The sequence below is a fragment of the Manis javanica genome, chromosome 2, assembly GCF_040802235.1.
Source record: "Manis javanica isolate MJ-LG chromosome 2, MJ_LKY, whole genome shotgun sequence".
NCBI lineage: Eukaryota > Metazoa > Chordata > Mammalia > Pholidota > Manidae > Manis > Manis javanica.
The window spans coordinates 147487482-147508214 of NC_133157.1; the positions used below are offsets into that span (position 1 = coordinate 147487482).

The following is a 20733-nucleotide window of genomic DNA, read 5'->3' on the forward strand; positions in this document are numbered from 1 at the left end:
CTGCTAGGTGGTGGGAGCGGTGAATGCCCACAGGCCTGAACATACACTGTGTGTTTGAGGGAGAAATGTCACTTGAGGGTGAAAGGAAACAGATTAGAAATGTGAATTACTAAGAACGAGAAAAAACAAACAGAAGAAACAAGAATTTTGATTTCAACAACCTGTCTGCTTTATTTGGCAAATTCACTGAGAAGCGATATAATGCTTCACAAGCCTCAGAGCTTTCAAGCCTTGAAGCTCCTAAAACTCATGGTTGACCAGGTCACCCAAGCACAATGAGCTGGTGGATTTAACAAGCCACATCAGACAAAGCCAGCCAACAACACAGGCTTTAAGATAAAGCATTTTGTCTTATGTTACAGTGTTGGCAAACCTAGCAGGTAGGATCCTGGCAGAACATGGATCGTTTCCTTCTCTCCAAGCACCACCTGGGCGACCCCGACAAAGCCCGGCGTGTAACTGTGTGTCAATGCCCTTTGGCCTACCACAGAATCATTTTCTATGCTCTGTGGGAAAATATCTCCTGAAATATGAGATCATTCTCTTTCACCATTTGAAAGAGAACGGAATTAACATGCTATGGATAACAAACCGTGATCAAAGAATCTGAGAATAGTTACCCTGATCTACCTGGAAGTGTTCAGCTGGACAGCACCATTTCTAAACTTAATGAATAAAAAATATAATTTCCTATGGTAAAGAGTAAAAAACAAGTAGTCTCAAAAAAGGCAGCTACTAACTGTGTCAAAGCCAGTTGTCATAAAACTTAAGCAGGATAGCTAAGATATTAAATACCCCTTTCATGATGATACCTTCCAGAGAGCATGTCACATACTTTGAACATAGCAGGGACAAAACATGCTTTAATTAGTTACACATTGTGTAGACAGTAGAGAAAAGCAGGGGTGTGTATAGCAGGAGATGCTTTATGTCAGCCTTTTTTAGATCAAAATAGTATAATTTGAATGGATCGCTGTAATACGGTTACAAGCCACATCCACTAGCCACTGCAGGGGTTCTTCCTAACTTCGATTATGTGCAAGCACATTCATGAAGTATGAATTAGAGTTTGAACTAAATCCTGCAACACAGTGAAGTATACACTGAGTGACAAAAATGAAGAACTACCAGTAAATCTGCATTTCCACATGCTCAACGTGCCTGTCCTGGGTGCCCTGGGCCCTTCAGCAGCAGGTGGACCCCCTCTCATGGTGACAAAGGGTCCCCTCTAGCCCTGATATAGGAAATAGGCTCTTTCTGCCCCAACCCGGACATCTTGGGGAACTTGATCAGCAAAGAATGGTACTTTTCACTATTGTTTCAGGAAAACTACAGTGGAATTTTATGTGCTCTACCACAAATGAACTGCTCAAAATTTATTTTACATGGAGGCAGCACACACCAGAACAGTGTTTGGCTGAGAGTCAGGAAACTCAGATGCTTCATGACTATAGGTCAACCCCTTTTCAGGAAGGGAACATACCTTGTGAGGTTGTAAAGACAGAGGACCCATTGCCAGAGACAGCTATTCCAGTCACTGCCCTGTTTAAAACCAAAGTTTTACAAATTACTATCAACCACGTGCTAGGACATCCGTCTCTTTCAAGTCCTTGATTTAATTTCAACAAGTTTCTGTAATTTTTTCTTCACAGCTTGTCTGCAGGATCTGTCCCACATCATACCTGCCAATACCACATCCTCGCGGGGTGACTTCTAGTTCTGCCTTGGCAGTGCCACCCCCTAGAAAACACACCCACTCTCACCTTCCCAAGCTGCCATATTCGAAGCTGAAAACACATTTCTGACAACTGGGGCCCTAGTAATGTTTCTTCTTCAGTTCCACCTTAGGTGGCCATCAGCAGATTCACTGAACCTTTACAATCACTTGGCTTGTTTCATTACTAAATCAAATTTAGCCAGCATGCGTTCAATGACAAAACCATTGTCTGGCTCTAGTGTGACTCCTTAAAGGTCACTGCTTTGGATGACAAGGCCCCTATCTATACTACTTAGAGAAACTGGGAAAAGGGAAGTCATTATTGCAATGAATAAGATGTGTATTTCAGAAGGTCGTGCTCTGATTTGGAAGCACTGATCTGAAGTAGACTGGGATGTTCAGTTGCATTCAGGACCAATGGCATACTTGATACCAAAATGTCAGGCAGGATATCTGTGGCCATGGAGCAGGACAGTTGGCCTGACTCTGGGCCTGGAATTTCTTATCTTTATCAGAATAGATCAGGCAAAGTCAGTGCTTGCCAAGCCTTTCTAGTAAAGTACATGAATATCTTCAATGGCAGAAGACAATGAACATGCACAACCCGTCTGGGTCTAATGGCAAGCCCAATTTGTTGGAAGTATAGGTATTATTTTTAAAATTCCTGTGCACTTTGCAATGTATTTTCTCTTTCTCTCTCTTTATATATACATACATACATACATACATACATGCTTATTTTTTTTAAATATGCATTTCCTCTACAATATCAGTTAATTCAACATTTAGGGATGATATACCATGTTTCATGCCATCAAAGACTCGAGGGCCCAGAATCCCAATTTGAGAGTCACATCACCACCTGCTGTGCACAGACACCCCCTTCCCAATCTCATGCTCTAGAAGGACCCACTGCAGAAATGAAAAGATGCAGAGCTGACATAGATCTGTTTTGTGCCAAACATCCCTGTCATGCTGACCTCAGAGGGCTGATCACTCCAGACATTCTGGGGAGAGAAAAACAACCCAGACAACATCAAAAGAGAACTTCCTACCCCAACTCAGCTGAAAAGGATTTCACCCCAGGCCAAGACCCCAGCTTCTGCAAGGACACCACAGAAACGTTCTTACTCTTTGTGGATTTTATATTGCTCGTGTAACTGCAGTTTGGTGATGTTATTCCAGGCCAGCGTTTTGCTTTCTTCGGTAAGATCCTCAAAAGACTCTTCACCTGGAGAGACTACATTAAATTGTCGCTGAGTGAGTCAACTAGATTACTGACAAGCATCAGACTCACAACATTTTTCAATTACAATCGAACGACCAAGAACACAAAATGCCCCACCCAAATAAAACAGCTTTGAATGTACTTGTTAGATAGCTCTGTATTAGTCAAGGAAAAATAATCAGATATCTAAATAAAAATCATTTGGAGAAAGATTGAAAAGTCTCTTTGATACTAGAGTTTTTAATACTTTAATCAATGTTTGCAAAATTTTCAGTTGGACCCTAAGGTGGAACTTCAGGAAACACAAGGATCAGTAACCATTTCCTTGTTAGTAATCTTTGCAAAAACCTGACAGTTTCCTAGAAGACAACATAGGCAAAAATCTCCTGAATATAAGCATGAGCAACTTTATCCTGAACGCATCTCCTTGAGCAAGGGAAACAAAAGCAAAAATGAACACATGGGACTACATCAAACTAAAAAGCTTTTGTACAGCAAAGGACACCATTAGCAGAACAAAAAGATATCCTACAGTATGGGAGACAACATAGCCAACAAGGGGTTGACATCCAAAATATATAAAGAACTCACATGTCTCAACACCCACAAAGCAAATAACCTGATTTAAAAAATGGGTGGAGGATAGGAACAGACAATTCTCCAAAGAAGAAATTCAGATGGCCAACAGGCACATGAAAAGATGCTCCACATCGCTAATCATCAGGGAAACGCAAATTAAAACCACAATGAGATATCACCTCACACCAGTTAGGATGGCCAGCATCAAAAAGACTAAGAACAACAAATGCTGGTGAAGATGTGGAGAAAGGGGAACCTCCTACACTGCTGGTGGGAATGTAAATTAGTTCAACCACTGTGGAATGCAATATGAAGGTTCTGCAAAAAACTAAAAATAGAAATACCATTTGACCTGGGAATCCCACTCCTAGGAATTCACCAAATACAAGTTCTCAGATTTAAAAAGACATATACACCCCTACGTTTTTTGCAGCACTATTTACAATAGCCAAGATATGGAAGCAACCTAAGTGTTCTTTAGTAGATGAATGGATAAAGAAGATGTGGTACATATACACAATGGAATACTATTCAGCCATAAGAAAGAAACAAATCCTATCATTTGCAATGACATGGGTGGAGCTGGAGGATATTATGCTGAAATAAGCCAGGTGGAGAAAGACAAGATTTCCCTCATTTGTGGAGTATAACAACAAAGCAAAACTGAAAGAACAAAACAGCAGCAGACTCACAGACTCCAAGAAGGGACTAGCCATTACCAAAGGGGAGGAGTAGGGGAGGGTGGGTGGAGAGGGAGGGAGACGAGTACTGAGGAGTATTATGACTGGCACACATGGTGTGTGTGTGGGATCACGGGGAAGACAGTGTAGCACAGAGAAGGCAAATAGTAACTCTGTGGCATCTTACTACACGGATGGACAGTGACTGCAATTGGGTATGGGGAGGGACTCAATAATAAGGGTAAATGTAGTAACCACATTGTTTTTCATGTGAAACCTTCATAAGAGTGTTTATCAATAATACCTTAAAAAAATAAACAAATAAACCCAACAGTTCCCTAAGAAGGCGGTAGTTTGGTTTTGGTTCTGGGGCAGGGGAGAAGGCAGAGATGCAATCAGCTACTCCAAATGATCCTGGAGGGCAGGATAAGCTCAGTAACCCACTCACTCATGTTTTAAGAAGGGCTGGAACAATTACCCTTTTAAAATAATCACAAGACAGTGGAACAAGTCTGGTGATTAAACAGAGCAGGGTTTGAGAGGCATCATCACATGATGATCCTGTGACTTAACCCCGCGGTGCATTCCCCCTTAGAGTGGCACTCCAAGCTCATCGCGGGTCATGTGACTTCAGGGAACTCTTCCTAAAAGTGTGACAGTGCTCAGCTGCGTGTGCCTGAGAAGCCTGAATGTGCCTGGGACAGATGGCAGAACTGGAGGTAAGAAATACAGTGCTTTTGTCCCCAGGTTCCACACAGTGTCAGACTCCTTCTGGGAGCCCACAGGTTTGAGGCTGTCTTATGTGAAATATAAAACATGGATAACTGGATGAAGGTGAGCATGCTCCCCTCCCTTTCCAAATACTAGATGTGAGAACAGGTGTGAGCTCGGTTTCGCACCAGCATCTGCCTGGCACAGAACAGATACTACGTAAACATTTGTGAAATGATTAAATAAAAAAGTTGAATCAAATAAAGAAAACAGAGCACCTTGAATTCAAGATCTGTATGTGTTTATGGAAGGAGAGCTAGGGAGGGAGGAAGTCATTTCTGGGAAGAGCAGGGCAGGTGGCAGGTGAGATCATTAAAGCAGCCACGACCGGGATGTATAAACAGGAAAAAGTGACTAGCTAAGAATCAAACACCAGCTTGGAAAACCACAGAAGAGCCATAACAAATAATAATAATAAACATAAAAATGCTGCCAGAGTCTCCTATTAAATTACCAGAATACAAAAGTGAGTTGATTTCCTTTAACGTCAGTAGTTCAAAACGAACAAAACAACAATAAAAATAGGTTTCTTATTTTTGTTCAGCAGAACTGCAGTATGAGAGCAAAGCACAGTCATCTCTAGGCAGCACAGGAGTCTGTTTCACATCCTCTTCAGAATCCTCAAAAACATCTTAATCAGGAAAGAGAATCAAAAGGTGCTCACATTCATTCTCTTTGGAAAATTTACCTGGAGAATCTGCCACAGAGGCATTGTAACTGGAGGTCTGGGACAAACTTTTAAACTTTGGGGTGATCCTTCGAGGGTGTGGTGTCACAAAGAGCTGTTTTGGTGTCTGCCCAAATTCCAAGATTTGGGTTAGCATGGCTACTTTCTCATCAGGATCCTTGATGCTTTAGGACAGAACACAAATAAAGTAGTGAACTGTAAGGTTCAAGATCCTTGAAAGCATGAATTTCAAATATTACAGATCAATAGAAGAGACATTAACCCTCAAACAGTTACAACCACTATGTGCCAGGATTGTCTAAACCTTATCACAGATCTTTAGTTTTCTGAGGTTTAGCAACTCACATAATGGTGAACGCCAAGGTATAATTCACTGTAAAACTTCCATTATTTACATAAAGAGGTTATTTTGTAGCTGAAGGAGAAACTTGTTATAGACATATAAGTACCTGTTCAAGTCTACACCTCCTTCATAGGTCAGGGGATGAAATACTGAAAAAAGAAATGTAAAACATCATTGAAAGATGTACTGTTTAGTTATAATATACACTCTGTTCAGAATTTTTAAAACCCAACAACTTTAAACTTTTATTCAAAGAAACTCATTTCACTTTAAAACAGACTAGTAATATCCAACTTCAGAAAATATCTATTTGAATTATCCTCTTTGGCTGAGTAGAATATAAGTGGCAGTGAGACGATCTGTTGTCTCAGGGCATTTCTCAGTTGGCAGTAGTTCCCCAGGGGAAGCACACATCACTCGTGCTGCCGTGTGAGGGGTCAGGCTTGAGCTGCCCGCTCTGCGTCCTTGCTCTCCGGGCTGAGACGCCTGGAGGCAGGTAAGACCTGAAACTGGAGAGAAGGGGTACTGAAACTGCTGGCTTCTTTCTTCTCAGTTAAAAAGAAATGTTGGAGCTCTTCATAGGACCTGAGGTTGCTGTTCTACCATATTCTGGTTGGGTTTAATTGAAATTATTCAGTGGGATGAAGAGTATATGCTAAAATTAGAAAACATTAGGAAAAGTCCGATGGGATCATGGTGACATCATTGTTCCTCCTCTGTTACTCAGTATCTAACCTGGGGTTGCTGAGCAAGTGCACTCTGCTGACAGAAGAGGCTTCTGCAGAGGAAATAAGTGTGGCTACTCGGCCTCCTGTGTTTTGATTTGCTGCTCTTGTTTCCATAAAATGCTGAATGAAGTGTCAGTGGCTATTACTTACCATTATGGGCCCCCACGGCATCACTCCCTTTTTGCTTGTAGCCAAATATTAGATCAATCCACTCATGCAGGTGTTCGGACACATAATTGCTTTCCAATGCATCTCTGCTCTTCTTGAGAAAATCCTCGGGACCTATTAGATGAGACTGGATCAAAACATCACAGTCTCCATCTTATTTTCTCCCATTTCTTTTGTCTTCCCATTTGTAGATAAAGCTTCTAGGATAGGCAAGAGGTACATGTATCTTCGGGTGTTTGTTCTTCATTGTATAAAATATAAATTTTAGTGGTGGTGTAGGGGGCAAAAAGTCATTTTGGTGACATGTAGGCCTCCCAAATACATATCATGTTTTTACATCATAGGCCTATGGAACACTTCTAATTTGCAACAGGACTAATATCACCTCATTTATGCTGTTACTTTGAAAAATCTACACAACATAATTAGCAATATGAAGTTGCACTAGGAGGTAAAGAATTTCTATAATTCAGTACTTCTAAGGTGGCACTCACTCTGCGCCCAAGGGGGAAGTTCTACGTCATCAACCATCTGCCCTCCTTGTCTCTTTCCCAGATCCAGCTTCAGACTATTGACTAGAAAGCTGACATCATCACCATAGAATTCTGGAATCAACTGAAAGTGTCAGGACAGAGAAAAAATAAAAGAACAGCAACAAGCATTTTTTAAAGCAGCTAGAAACCCTAAGCCTAGTGAATCATTAGTTTTCTTCAGTGCTTACCTCTTTAAAATCTGTTGCACCATCCAAACAGTTTCTCCAAGTTTCTGCAATACTAAATGAAAGACATGCGGCTGACTTCAGTCTAGGGTGTGGGAACACTTTCTGTGCACTTAGGTCTCTATACTTCACCTATATTATTAACTCATTTATCCCATTAACTCAGGGTTCTCAACATGCATATGAATATTCCCTTTTCACAGAAGAGAAAATCTCTTTGGGCTCACACAGGCAATGAGCATGGAGCCGGGACATGGACCCAGAGGGGATTCTCCAAGTCCACACCACGAGCCTCCGTAAACATACTGCCTCATTGGAGGGCCGATGGAGGCAAGAGCTTAAACACTGAAAAATTACCACAACTATTTTAATGGCTTACTTCAAAAAGGAATTATAAATAAGTATGTATAGGGCTTAGAGAAAGACTGGAAAGACACAGACCTAAAGATTAACAATAGTATTATCTCAGTGCAGTGGGATGCCAAGTGAACTTTATTTTACTCTTTATATTTTCTGATTATATTTTTGGTAAGAAAATATTACTGTATGAAACCTATTTGAGCACACACAGGGAACTGTATTCAATTCACAAATTATTTAGAATAAAAAAATATTGGTAACAGTCTAAATACCCGACAGTAGTTACATATAATAGTTCAAGTAAATAAGGGCATATGTTAAGATGTGACAAAATAGTTTTAAAAAATCACTGTTTTGAAGAACATGCAACAATATGAGGAAAACTTCAAGATCTAATATGAGGCAACAACAGTCAGGGCAAAAAACTGTATTTAAGTATCTTCTTTCACACGACTTAAAAACGCCTAGAAGGAATAAATATAACAATTAGTGATTTTTTATATCTCTTTACATTTTTGTTTATATCTAGTTTTTTTTGAAACAAACATACTGTACATACATATTAGAAAGGTTAAAGAATAGTAAGTGAGGCATTAGTGTCAAACCTGTTGAACATTCTATCTGCATTATCGAATCTTCCATTCTGTAGGCATAGCATGTACTCCGGTGCTAGAGGGGAATAATCAGTTAAGTGAGATCATTGAGTCCTTGACAAATATGCAAAGTAACATTTAACTGGGAGGGATGATAAAGAATCTTACCAATCCTAACAAGATAAAACAGCACATAACCTGGGGAAGAGTAGTGACTGCCATACATGAACTTTGGCTCAGGCATTTCTTGGTAGCGTGTCTATAATATATGGGGAAAAAAAATACTGCTAAGTGTTGGCTCTAAACAAGTAACTGACTCAGTAGTAGTAAAAGAAATCGTGACATACATACACTATATCCCTTAATTTCTCTTGTAAATAGGAAAAGAGAAAGAAAAAAGAGAGGGAAAAGTCTGTGAATAAGCAGCATTCCAAAATGACAAGTATTCTGTTTTTCTTGGCTCAGCAGTAACAATGTTGGGGGGTTAGATCCAATGGAAGGGATTTTATGTGTCTCTTGTATAATTTACCAGAGAACACCTTCATCAGAATCAGTAAACCTGAAATAAGGTCAGCCTCCCTCTTCCTGAATTAAAAGCAAAAAACTGCTCATAGTGAGCAGCTGAATTTGCGGGGAAGGCAGTGGGCAAAGAGGGGAGGAGGGAAAAACATGATGGAGAGCCGTTAGTCACTCTGGATACATCTTGCCTAAATCTTGGACAAATGAGTTTCAGTTACTATAGACTACTGGCCATGGCTCGCACAGTTGCTTAAAGACCAAGGATCCCGGAGTCCACATACCTTCAGTCTCTCCAGCCGTTCCTTATTGAGGGCCCCGACGGGCTTACTAAGATCCCGGAAGGTTTCTGGATTTGACAAATCTATATAAACAAAGAAAATTTAAAAACATTTAATTTTTTTATATAGATTTGACAGATCTATATAAACAAAGAAAATTTAAAAACAAATTTAATAACATTATCTCCCTGAACTGATTAACATGCACACATTAATCTCTACAAAATAAATAGTTTAAAAAAATCGAGACAGATCCATTAGAATTATAGTATTCTTAGCAGTTATTTATTTATATAACTGTAAAGATTAGAGTTTTCAAGTTTTAATTTAGCAACAGTCACTCAAGAGTAGTATCTCTAATCTGAAAGGGCCCTGAATATTGTTTTGACTTTTTAAAAAAAAGACCTAATGATAAAATAATTCCAACTAAAAAGCAGACAAATTTTAAAAGCCATTATTCTTTTACCAAGGCTTACTTTTTTTAAATTTTTTTATTTTGATATCATTAATGTACAATTATTTGAATATTATGGTACTAGACTCCCCCATTATCAAGTCCCCCCCACATAACCCATTATAGTCACTGTCCATCAGTGTAGTAAGATGCTATAGAATCACTATTTTTCTTCTCTGTATATACTGCCTTTCCCATGTCCCCCAACCCCCTTACATTATGTGTGCTAATCGTAATGCCCCATTTTCCCCTTATCTCTCCATTCCCACCCACCCTCCCCAGTCCCTTTCCCTTTGGTAACTGTTAGTCCATTCTTGGGTTCTGTGAGTCTGCTGCTGTTTTGTTCCTTCAGTTTTTGCTTTGTTCTTATACTCCACAGATAAGTGAAATCATTTGACACTTGTCTTTCTCTGCCTGGCTAATTTCACTGAGCATAATACCCTCTAGCTCCATCCATGCTGTTGCAAATGGTGGGATTTGTTTTCTTCTTACGGCTGAATAATATTCCATTGTGTATATGTACCACGTCTTCTTTATCCATTCATCTACTGATGGACACTTAGGTTGCTTCCATTTCTTGGCTATTGTAAATAGTGCTGTGATAAACATAGGAGTGCATATGTCTTTTTCAAACTGGGCTGCTGCATTCTTAGGGTAAATTCCCAGGAGTGGAATTCCTGGTTCAAATGGTATTTCTATTTTGAGTTTTTTGAGGAACCTCCATACTGCCTTCCACAATGGTTGAACTAATTTACATTCCCACCAGCAGTGTAGGAGGGTTCCCCTTTCTCCACATCCTTGCCAACATTTTTTGTTGTTTGTCTTTTGGATGTTGGCCATCCTAACTGGTGTGAGGTGATATCTCATTGTGGTTTTAATTTGCATTTCTCTGATGATTAGCAATGTGGAGCATCTTTTCATGTGCCTGTTGGCCATCTGAATTTCTTCTTTGGAGAACTTTCTGTTCAGCTCCTCTGCCAAGGCTTACTTTTTGAATTTGAATTACAGTGATTATTATTATTCTGTGATAGTAGCATAAATTGAGAATTGGGAGCCTTAATATTATCAGAGAAAAAAATTATCATAGTCCTCGAAAACTATTACCTCTTTCAAGTACAAGGGTTCAATTAATGAACTGTCAAAAGGAATTCAGTGTTCACAATATATAATTTTAACATATCATAAAATAAAATAAAATCACATCTTTGTTAAAATGATTTGTGAGAGAAGTATATATAACACTAAGTTAAAATGGTTCTCTCTCAGAATGTAATTATTGTTGATTTTTATGTCCCCTGACTATTTCAGTACTTTCTAAATGCTGTATAATGAACAGATATTACTTTTGGTAATCACATTTTTTAATGTGAATGTCAAAATAATACAATAACCTGAGATGCAATTTTCAAAGTGAAAAACTTAAGTATTTCAAAAGGTGGTACTTATAGGTAGTGATAACAACTTGTTTAAAATCATATGCATATTTTCTGGGCATATCCTTCAAGAAGTATGGGAGTACTTTTTTAGGACTAAAAAAAAATTTCTTAAGAGACAGTGAAGTAAACATATGAAGCACATCTAATTTATACACCACTTATCCAGTGTCTTAGAATGGAAATTGGCAATCTTTAGTAATAAAACCAAAATGGGTTCTAATCTGTTCACATATCACAACTCTAAAACGGAATTGATTCTCTCCCTTAGGAACCCAACTCTGGGGCACTAACCCAGTTCTACGCTGCAGTAGTCGTTTATTATCCATGGGAACACCGGGTACTGTGAGAGGTCGTTGCAGCTACGGTCCGCCAGGTTGTTGAGGTGCAGGAGGTACTGGCGGTTGGAGAGATGCCCGCGCTGCCACTGTAGCATGTAGCTCTCAGCGCTGTGCTCGGCGACGTGATGCTCTGAGGGGACAGGGCCACAAAGGGCGCCAGTGAGCTTGGCAGATGCTGGCCAAGTTCTAAGTTGCATGTAAAAACGAGATGCTTTAAATATACACCCTTTCATGCCTTTTTGAAAAAATAGACTTTAAGAAAAAGAAAAGTATAAAAAATACATAAAAACAAAAAAGGAAGAAAAAGAAAAGCTGGTTGATTTGTTTTCACCAAATAGTTGTTCTGTTAAATATGAGTATCTCCAAATCCATATCCAGGAGGGAAAATTATTAAATATATGACTTAAGGGATATCATGTATGTTAAATATATGGTATAAAACAAACACAAAAGCATGGAGCAAATATATAAATATTACATGGCACTATGTAATATTTACTATAATATATATATATATATATAGTAGACAATATATAATTAGCAAAGACTCCTTACAAATGTGCTTGGTTTTTAACAACTTTAAGAAGCCATGACTATTTGTAAAAGCTTATTTTCTTCATTTTCTATGAAATCAAAATATAATCAATCTTTTAATTTTCTTTTAGATCTGGAAGTGGTATGACTACTATAAATTTGTCAATGCCTATGTATTTGTAATGCATATGAGGAATAAGGAAAAGAAAAGAAACTATTAAAGGAGAAACAAATAAGAGACTTTATTTGATGAAAAAAGGACATGATTTCTCAAACTAGAAGAAACAGAAAGACCACCCTCAGTAATACTTCAGGAAGAATGGAATCACAGATTATGCAGCATATACGGTAACTTTTCTTTCCCAGTGTGTAAAATGAGTCAACTATTCTATTTTGTTCAGAAAATTTTGCTTTCAGCTTCTTATTGGCTGCATTAATTCAATATTTATTCCTATTTACTTTTACCAAGTTTCTTCTCTAATCGCTACTAGGAAAGGGCTTAAAAAAATAAAAACTCTTATCCGCCTCATTTTCCATTCTCAAAACACCTCAGAGAAAGTCTGAAGAATCTTAGGAATAAACTCAGAGAGAATGGAAGCTATACAGGAGACAAGTCTTTTTAGATCATGGCAAGTTTTTTCACGTGAGATTTTATGACTCACCATGAAAGCTGAGTTTTTTGTTGTAATCTTGTTACAGTCAAAAAATAAAATGAAAAAATTAAGTTAGGAGTTAGGAGACAACAGGTAAACTTGTACCAAAGCTATACTTATGCAACAGACAAAAAATATGAAATCTAAACTACTATAAAATAAAATGAATTCCTTATTGAAAGTACACTATTCTTCCTAGAGGGAAAACTTCATTTCTAAGCTAATGCTTCACTGTACATCTCATAAATGGTTTTACTGTACACTACCATAGCAAAAAAAATTAAGATGGTATTATTAAAACCCCTGCATCTATTTTTAAAAATCATTCCATTCAAGGTAGCTGGAAACTTGATTAACAAGAATAATTTAATTCAACCATATAACTGAATATGTTTACGCTTGAAAAGAAAAATATAGGTGTTATCTGATAAAGGTGGAAAAATTCACATTTCCCATGGAAGATTAAGGAAATACTAATTAAAAACAAATTGAGTCCCACAGTATTATACTGAGCATGGAAGGTTTATGCATTCCTTTTGCACTGTTTTTGAGCATTGTGATTAAGACCATAATTAATGATCACAAACATATGATTAGATAACTCTCTGTCTCTGAATCTTGGTTTTGATAAACTAATATAAGATATGATGACTGGGCATAAAAAACAATTAGGTGAATTGTTTATAACCTGTTCAACTTAGGAATTGTTAAAACACAAAAAAATTCAAATATGTTTATCAAATGTTTTTCGAATACATAATTGAAGTGAACTACTACCAGATTTCATTTATATTTCCTTTAGTTTTTTAAAATGCCATTTTGCCAACTATAGTTACAAGAAGTAAGTAGAACCACAGAAAGGTAATTGGATACAGCATTTTTCTATTCTTATTTCCTATCCCTAGTTACTTAGAAATTGAACTATTTCCATATAAATAGATATAATGAAGGGTGAGCACCAAACCTAGATAGGTGGCAATATAAAAATAGAGGTCATCTCTATCTTGAGGTTCATAGAACTTTAGGTAGATGTCAGAACAGAGATCATCTTCTGTGCAAAACACTTCCAAGCCCTATAAATTCACAAAGGAAAGAATAAAATAAATAGCAATATATTCATCTTGCAATCTCAATATAAGCTACATAATTACAAAAGCTCTTCAACTAAACATCTATGTTTTACATTTGTAGCTCTTATATTCATATTATCTGGCTATAAATTTGATTCAATTTAGATATCTCAGCTAAACTTTGTAAAATCCCTCTAGGTATTAAATACTTTTATTGATAACAGCATTTATGAATTTATTATTTTGAAATTCAAAACTGGCTGGCCCACACCTTTCCGTATCTTCTTCAAACACAAATGTTTAGCTTTCTTTTATATATTAAATAATGATATGTCAACCTAACAAACTGGTAATTGAATAACCCATTCACTTAATACGTTGCAAATTATTAAGAAAACTATGAGCTTTGTGAATGTTGTGTTGGCAAGGTTGAGACAGGACAGGAATGACAAAGGATGAGGGCACAGAGCTGTCTTTCATTCAAATACCACTTAGATTTTCACCATTACCACTTAGATAACTGAGGGAGTAACTCTTGGAGTTTCAATCTCTTTATCATCTACCTCACAGGGATTGAGATGATAAAGGAAATGCTATATATGAATTTTAATCACAGGACATAGAGGCATTGAATCAGTGTCAATTTCTTCTCCTTTTTTTGAATGCATCTCTATACCTGAAGGTTTGGAGATTTTTAATAGTACCTGCTTCCCAATCCTCTATTAGCACTGGACATGGAGCCTTGTCTTTTAAGTAAAATAGGCAGGAAAACAGTTAAACTTCACAAGTATAAAACACAATGAGATGCTTAAAATAGCACAATGCTTTCCTAATGCCACCAAGTTATTGGTTAACATTCAAAGGAGAACAAATGACTTTATACTGATGTCAAATTCAAACATCTTGGAGTCACACCTTGTGTGGAAGACTGGCTTCTAAAGTAAGCATGTAAGACTAACATAAGAATAGACATATACTTACTCAGGGGGAATAATGCTTATTCAGTGGGAAGAACTGCCCATTTGATTTAAAGTGGTTACTTTATCCATGTCATTCTCTCACCAAGCCTGAAGGCTGAATTAATATCTGCTAACTGTGGATATAAAGTACAGCTACACTGCGGAATTAATTCTGGAGCGTCTCCCAAATGGCACGTTGAGACCTACTGGCTGTAAAGAGGATGGCAGGTAGCACTGGCTTGGTCATGCGCACACCATCCCTGTACAACCCAGAAACTCTGAGAATACCGGGGCGAGAGACTCAAGGGCACTCCAAGACTCTTGCTTTTGGAGCCAAAAACATTTTCACAACAGCCCTCTTACCTACAGAAAAGAGTGATTCCTTCACAAATTTTTAGCTCCTCCGAAACAACAGCAAGGCTCACAGTCCCTCTGCTTAAAGTGCAACATGTGAGCGCTTCTCAGAAGTGCCCTAGGTGTTTCTTAGTCAATAAACCGGAGGCTGCACTGAACACAGGGCCAACAACCACCCGGGGGCAGCCCCGCTGGAACTCACCACGGGCATGAGGCCGTGCCTCCTCTTGTAAATGCGGCGGACACCCTGGAGTGTTATCTGGACCACGGGCTTCTGTAAAAGCAGAAAGACAATCTCAAACATCAACACACCCACACAATTAGACGCTGTCCTTCAGTATCAGAGAGGGAAACAGTTGACCGAATCCTGCGTTCCAGCAGTATTCCTGGAACAGCTGGAGAGAGACATGTTAGACGGGCATAGCTCACTTCACCCCGTGCTCTGCCCTTTTCCCTAGCTGTGACCTTGGGCAAATCCCCTGCCCCCACTCAGTACTCCCCAAATAATAAGGGATTCCTTTGTCCTTCAGGTTGTGGTGAAGTTGTTGAGGGACAAGGAATATTAAATGATTGGTACAGATAACCTGTCAGGAATTTTGGTACCTTTTTATAGAGCAATGGTTTGCTTGGAGCTGATACATATATTTTTTGGAATCCCATTTTTATCTCTTTAAAAACTATAGTGCATTAAGGCTCAAAAACAACCATAGTATAAAGAAGGAGCTCTAAATGTTTTCTTTCTTTATGAGGAGGAAAATTTTCTTGCTTCTTTCAGGTTTTAAAATGCTAGTCAGAGAAGGACAAGGCAAGAAAAGGCAGTGAGATGGCTGAAAGGTGACACACCCACCTTCTTCCTCCCAAGTGAGCAGGAGGAAGTCTGCAGGCGCCAGGCTGGGCACCAGGGGCAGCTGCCTCGACACTAGTCAGGGATGGTAGCCCAGGGTTTTGGGAAGGAATAAATGCTCCTGCTATGGGTCCTGAAGCTATGGCACATACTCAGATATTGTTCCAAAAGTCTTTGACCCAAGCAACAGTAACAGTAGTGGCCAAGCCAATTGAATAACCCACTAAAGAATGCCCATCAGCAATGTGCAGGGGGGCCTGGTGGAGGGCTTGGCGGGTGTGCGCCGCCACCTGGTGGACAGAACTGTTATAGCACCATCTTTCACTCAGAAGTGGTCATCCTTACAGATGCTTTAGAGACAGGAGGAGGACTGGCCAGCCTGGAGCACCTTGAGGATGCAGCCTCCCTCCCATGGCAGAACACACTCCTGTTCTTTATGCTGCCTTGCCAGATGGTCCAACTGCACCATAAGAATGCATTACGATAAACCACTCCAAAAAGGGACCAGATCTAGATGGAGCAACAAATCTTGGTACAAGTTTTAGTGCAGAAATCTGAGTTATCTTTAGTTCCTGGCCTCATGGATCTAAGGCCACTGTGAAACAGAAGATTGTCTCCACCATCATAGCAGCACTACTGCTACCCATTTGTGGCATCTCTGCAAGCCTCTGCACCAGCTGGCAGAGGGACATTTCATACTGCCTCTTTGGGAAAGATTCAGTCTGCTCATTTTGTTTACAATTAAGTAAAACCAAGAAATGCCAGTGTATGTGTACATATAACCAGATATACAGAAATATGCATTTCTTCTTCATCTTAGTGTATTTCATTGGTCTCTTCTAGATCTGCTCCCAAGTAGAAAGGTACAAACCTCTAATGACCCTTTACTAAAATCAGGAGAGGCAGGGTCTCTTTTCACTGAGAGCAAGTGACCCCAAAATGACTGTAAGTAGATCAGAAGACCTCAGACAAGGGTGAGTTTGTCTGGATTACACAGGGAGCCTGTTCAATGCACAGATGGAGGGGGAGGAGGAGTAATGTAAATACTCACTAAAATGTGAGAACACTGTAATTGTGAAATCAAGTTCATAGGAAAGAGGGCTTACAGATGAACACTGCAGTGCTAATGGGGCTTTCCATCTGACCCCGCTGTCATCACTCACCGGGTACCCGTTAAGAGGTTGAAAATACAGGTTTGTGTCAGTGATGCACACATGCCCAGGGTTCGTCACCAGAGGTGTCACCATTTCTGCTTTGCATTCCATGTGCAGCTTTTCAGAAACACTTTGGAATCTGGGAATATATTTTTTGGCAAAAGCAAGAAAAGTCAGAAACTGATTTACTTTCTTGGGTTAACTTAACCTGAGGGAGCTACACTGTGACTTTGCATAATGTTTGTATAAATGCTACATTTCATACAAGAAAAATGGAATATAAGTTGGTTGCTTAAATAAAACTGATTCTTTTAAATGGTATAAAAATGGAAACTCAAGTTTTTAAAAATAAACAGCTGAGGTAAGTATCACAGAAGAGAAAGGCAGCAAGTTAATAACACCCAGTAACCCTTTAGATGAACTCTTACTCTTCTAAGACAAACTGGCCTTGAAACTATTCTTACATTAACATAATTTTCTATATTGTGTCATTAAGACCTACTATATTTATAGTCATATAAGGCAGTCAGCATAGGTATTTATTTCACATTACATTTTACAAGGCTATTAGTATATAATTACAATTATTTGAATGTCAGTTCCAAAGTATATTCTTTTGTGGGTTTACTGTAGTGAAACCAGAGATGATTTCTCCACCAGCCCTCTTAAATTATTTAACCAGCTAAAAAAAAAGTGTTTATAATTAAAAAAAAAAATTAGAAGGGAAACAGTCAAATTCATTAATATTTTAAGGGAATTACTTAGTTAGATAACTGTGTTAAAAATAGTTCTCTTCTGTAAGTAACAGGACAAAAGCAAATGGGGCAGCATTCCACTTCCAGTTAGGATGTGAAGGACTCAGAGCTCTCACCGAAACAACAAAAACAGCTAGAGAAGCTACATGAGCCTCATTATTTTTAAAGACCCATCAGAAAGCTCAAGATGTGAAAAAACCTAAATGAACAGACCCAATGGCTGATCAGTAGGAGAGGAGTAACTTATCATAGATGGGCGGAGGGGCTGCAGGATAAAGACGTATCTCCAGTGATGTAGAAAGTCAGTCAGGACTGGAAAGCAGAGATGCAAAACTGCTGCCAAGTGGGGTGGAAAGCAGAGACAAATCTCCCCTGCTTCTGAAAGCTGGTAGCTCAGTTGGGAAGCACAAAGATATTTCCAGAATCCTTCAAGTGTTCAGACCCCCAGCCCTGCTGAAGAAAGTCTTGATCTCTCTGTCAAAAGAACTGTAGGCAGTGGTGACCTGAATTTAACAATAGCTGCAACAAAGCTTTTATCCAGCTCAGTCACAGGTTGCACTGACAGCCCCCAGCACAAGCAGCCTGATGGACTGAGGGGTAGGTACAACCACTTCTAGAGGCAAACATTAATGAGTTCAGTCTCCACAGTTCTTTTTAAAACAAACTATTGAGCACACAGTAAAAGAATTATAAGAAACACAAAGAAGCCAGGAAATATAAACCATGCTCATGAGAGAAAATATTCCCTAGAGGAGGACCCAAATGCTAGATCCCATCACAAGAAGACTTCAGGATAACTCTAATAAGTATGCTAAAAGACCTTCCTAAAGATAGACAACACATGCGAAGAGAATGGGAATTTCATCAGAGAAATATAAAGTATGAAAAAGAAGCCAAAGGACATGTTAGAAACAAAATTTGGGATAAGAGAAATGAGGAATTAATTGCACCAGGTTAACCACAAACTGGACACAGCAGAGAAAAAAAGTCCAATAAAGCTGAATACAGGTCAATGAAAAATGTCCTAACTGAAAGAAAAAAAGAAAAGGAGAAAAGAAAGTACATAGCGGAGTATCTGTTCACCAAGATACCAAATCCTGAGCCATAAAACAAATTTCAACAAATACTGAAAGACTGAAATCATATAGAATGTATTCTCTGAACTAAGGTAGTATTAAAGTAGAAATCAATAACAATCATAATAAAATCCCTAAATATGTGGAGGTTAAACAATATACTTCTAAATAATCCATGGGTCAAAGAAGAAATGGTAAAGGAAATTACAAAATACTTGTATATGAATGATAATGAAAACATCAAAATTTGTGAGATGTAGCTGAGGCAGTGCTTACAGGTAAATTTATGTTTAAGTACTACTTGTGTTACAAAAGAAGGTCTAATCAGTGATCTAAACTTTGTTCATAAGAAGCTAGAAAAGGTTAAACCCAAATTAGGCCAAAGGAAAGAAATCTAATAATGGCAATCAATTTTATATAAAACAAAAAGGAGAAAAATCAATAAAGGCAAAAGCTGGTTCTTTGAAAAAGTTAATGAAATTGGCATATCTTTGACAATACAAATAAAGAAAAAAGAAGAAAACACAAAGAAAATTCTATGAAATCTAAAAAACCCACTAAGACTCATGAGTGAATTTGAAAAAAGAACTGCATTTCTATATGCCAGTAACAAATAAATGGAAAATAAAATTTCGACAGCATCTCAAAATCACTAGGAATACATTAAAATATTCCAAAATCACAAAGATGGAAGCATCAACACACTAAACATACAACAACAGGGGAAACAGGGTAAGGGCTTAAAGAACTCTGTACTAAATTTACTTTTCTTTCAATCTAAAATTAGTCCAAAGTCTTTTAAAGAAGATATTTTGGGGTATAAACAGGGAAACTTGAATATGATACTTTATGTCAATTCCACATGATATTATGGAATTAATGCTATGTGGGTACTACAACACTGTGGAGGAATGTCAGAATATCCTTTCAACAGATACACATTGAAGTAGTTATGGGTGAAGTGTCAGGATGTCTTGCAATACATACTTTCAGATGGTTCAGAAAAAAATTGATACATCTTATATGATACATATATACACTATACATATGCACACATCTATATACATGTACACACACACACACATAAAGAGCAAGCAAAGAGCATGAGCATGCAAGAAGTACAGCAAATTTGACACAATGTTAACAAATTAATGCCTGGTGATTCATAGGGCTTCGGTGTTTACTACATTATTCAACTTGTGAGGATTTGAACATTTTCAGAATGAACAGTAGGGAAAATATATACAATTATCTTTTATTTCCTCAATAAAAAAATGTGTCCTCAGAAATATGATGAAAACTTGTTTTAGCAAAAGTTTACTTCCTTTCTTTTAGAGGACGTATATATGATACTGGAATGTCTTTTTACACTGCAAAAATTTTCTCCCCAAATTCTTCAGCCTAAACATTTTGGAGACTGGATAAATAAAACTTTCATAATGAATCATTTGCTAAATTAATGCCATGCTGAAGCTCAGGACTGAAATATAAATCACTAGTTAGAAAAATTATGCATTCTAAGTAGGTCAAAAGAAAGTAATCCTTATTCCTTTTCTTAACTAAAAGAAGCTATTCTTCCCCCAGCAATCCATTTACCTAATATATCCTGCAATATAAAAATGGAAAGAAAATTAATACTATGTAGATGAAACAAAAAAAAAAGAAGAAAATAAAAATAAATGCAAAAAAACGCATTATTGGTCAGCTTTACTGGCAAGTTATTTAATACTTTAAAA

The 20733-nt window shown here is 38.0% G+C and overlaps 2 protein-coding genes across 8 annotated transcripts in view; one reads left to right on the forward strand and one right to left on the reverse strand.

Annotated features, from left to right (window-relative positions):
* Positions 1-12801, forward strand: part of SDCBP (syndecan binding protein) — an 82349-nt gene extending 69548 nt beyond the window's left edge. For 2 of the 3 annotated variants that reach the window (XM_036998000.2, XM_036998001.2), the window contains exon 9: positions 4800-4923. In XM_036998000.2, coding sequence (XP_036853895.1) covers positions 4800-4860 — 61 coding nt within the window. In that variant the 3' untranslated portion in view covers positions 4861-4923. Of the gene's footprint in view, positions 1-4799; positions 4924-12263 lie in introns of those variants that run through there. The other variant, XM_073229569.1, reaches the window with a different exon arrangement.
* NSMAF (neutral sphingomyelinase activation associated factor) overlaps positions 1-20733 on the reverse strand; it is an 81545-nt gene that overhangs the window by 12107 nt on the left and 48705 nt on the right. For 3 of the 5 annotated variants that reach the window (XM_036997996.2, XM_073229566.1, XM_073229567.1), the window contains exons 10-23: positions 17176-17305; positions 15371-15442; positions 13750-13858; positions 11552-11728; positions 9374-9453; positions 8742-8832; positions 8586-8649; positions 7624-7675; positions 7397-7517; positions 6885-7016; positions 6113-6155; positions 5664-5827; positions 2849-2957; positions 1484-1542 (exon numbers count right to left, since the gene is read on the reverse strand). In XM_036997996.2, coding sequence (XP_036853891.1) covers positions 1484-1542; positions 2849-2957; positions 5664-5827; positions 6113-6155; positions 6885-7016; positions 7397-7517; positions 7624-7675; positions 8586-8649; positions 8742-8832; positions 9374-9453; positions 11552-11728; positions 13750-13858; positions 15371-15442; positions 17176-17305 — 1403 coding nt within the window. Of the gene's footprint in view, positions 1-1483; positions 1543-2848; positions 2958-5663; positions 5828-6112; positions 6156-6884; positions 7017-7396; positions 7518-7623; positions 7676-8585; positions 8650-8741; positions 8833-9373; positions 9454-11551; positions 11729-12794; positions 12870-13749; positions 13859-15370; positions 15443-17175; positions 17306-20733 lie in introns of those variants that run through there. The other 2 variants (XM_073229565.1, XM_073229568.1) reach the window with 2 other exon arrangements.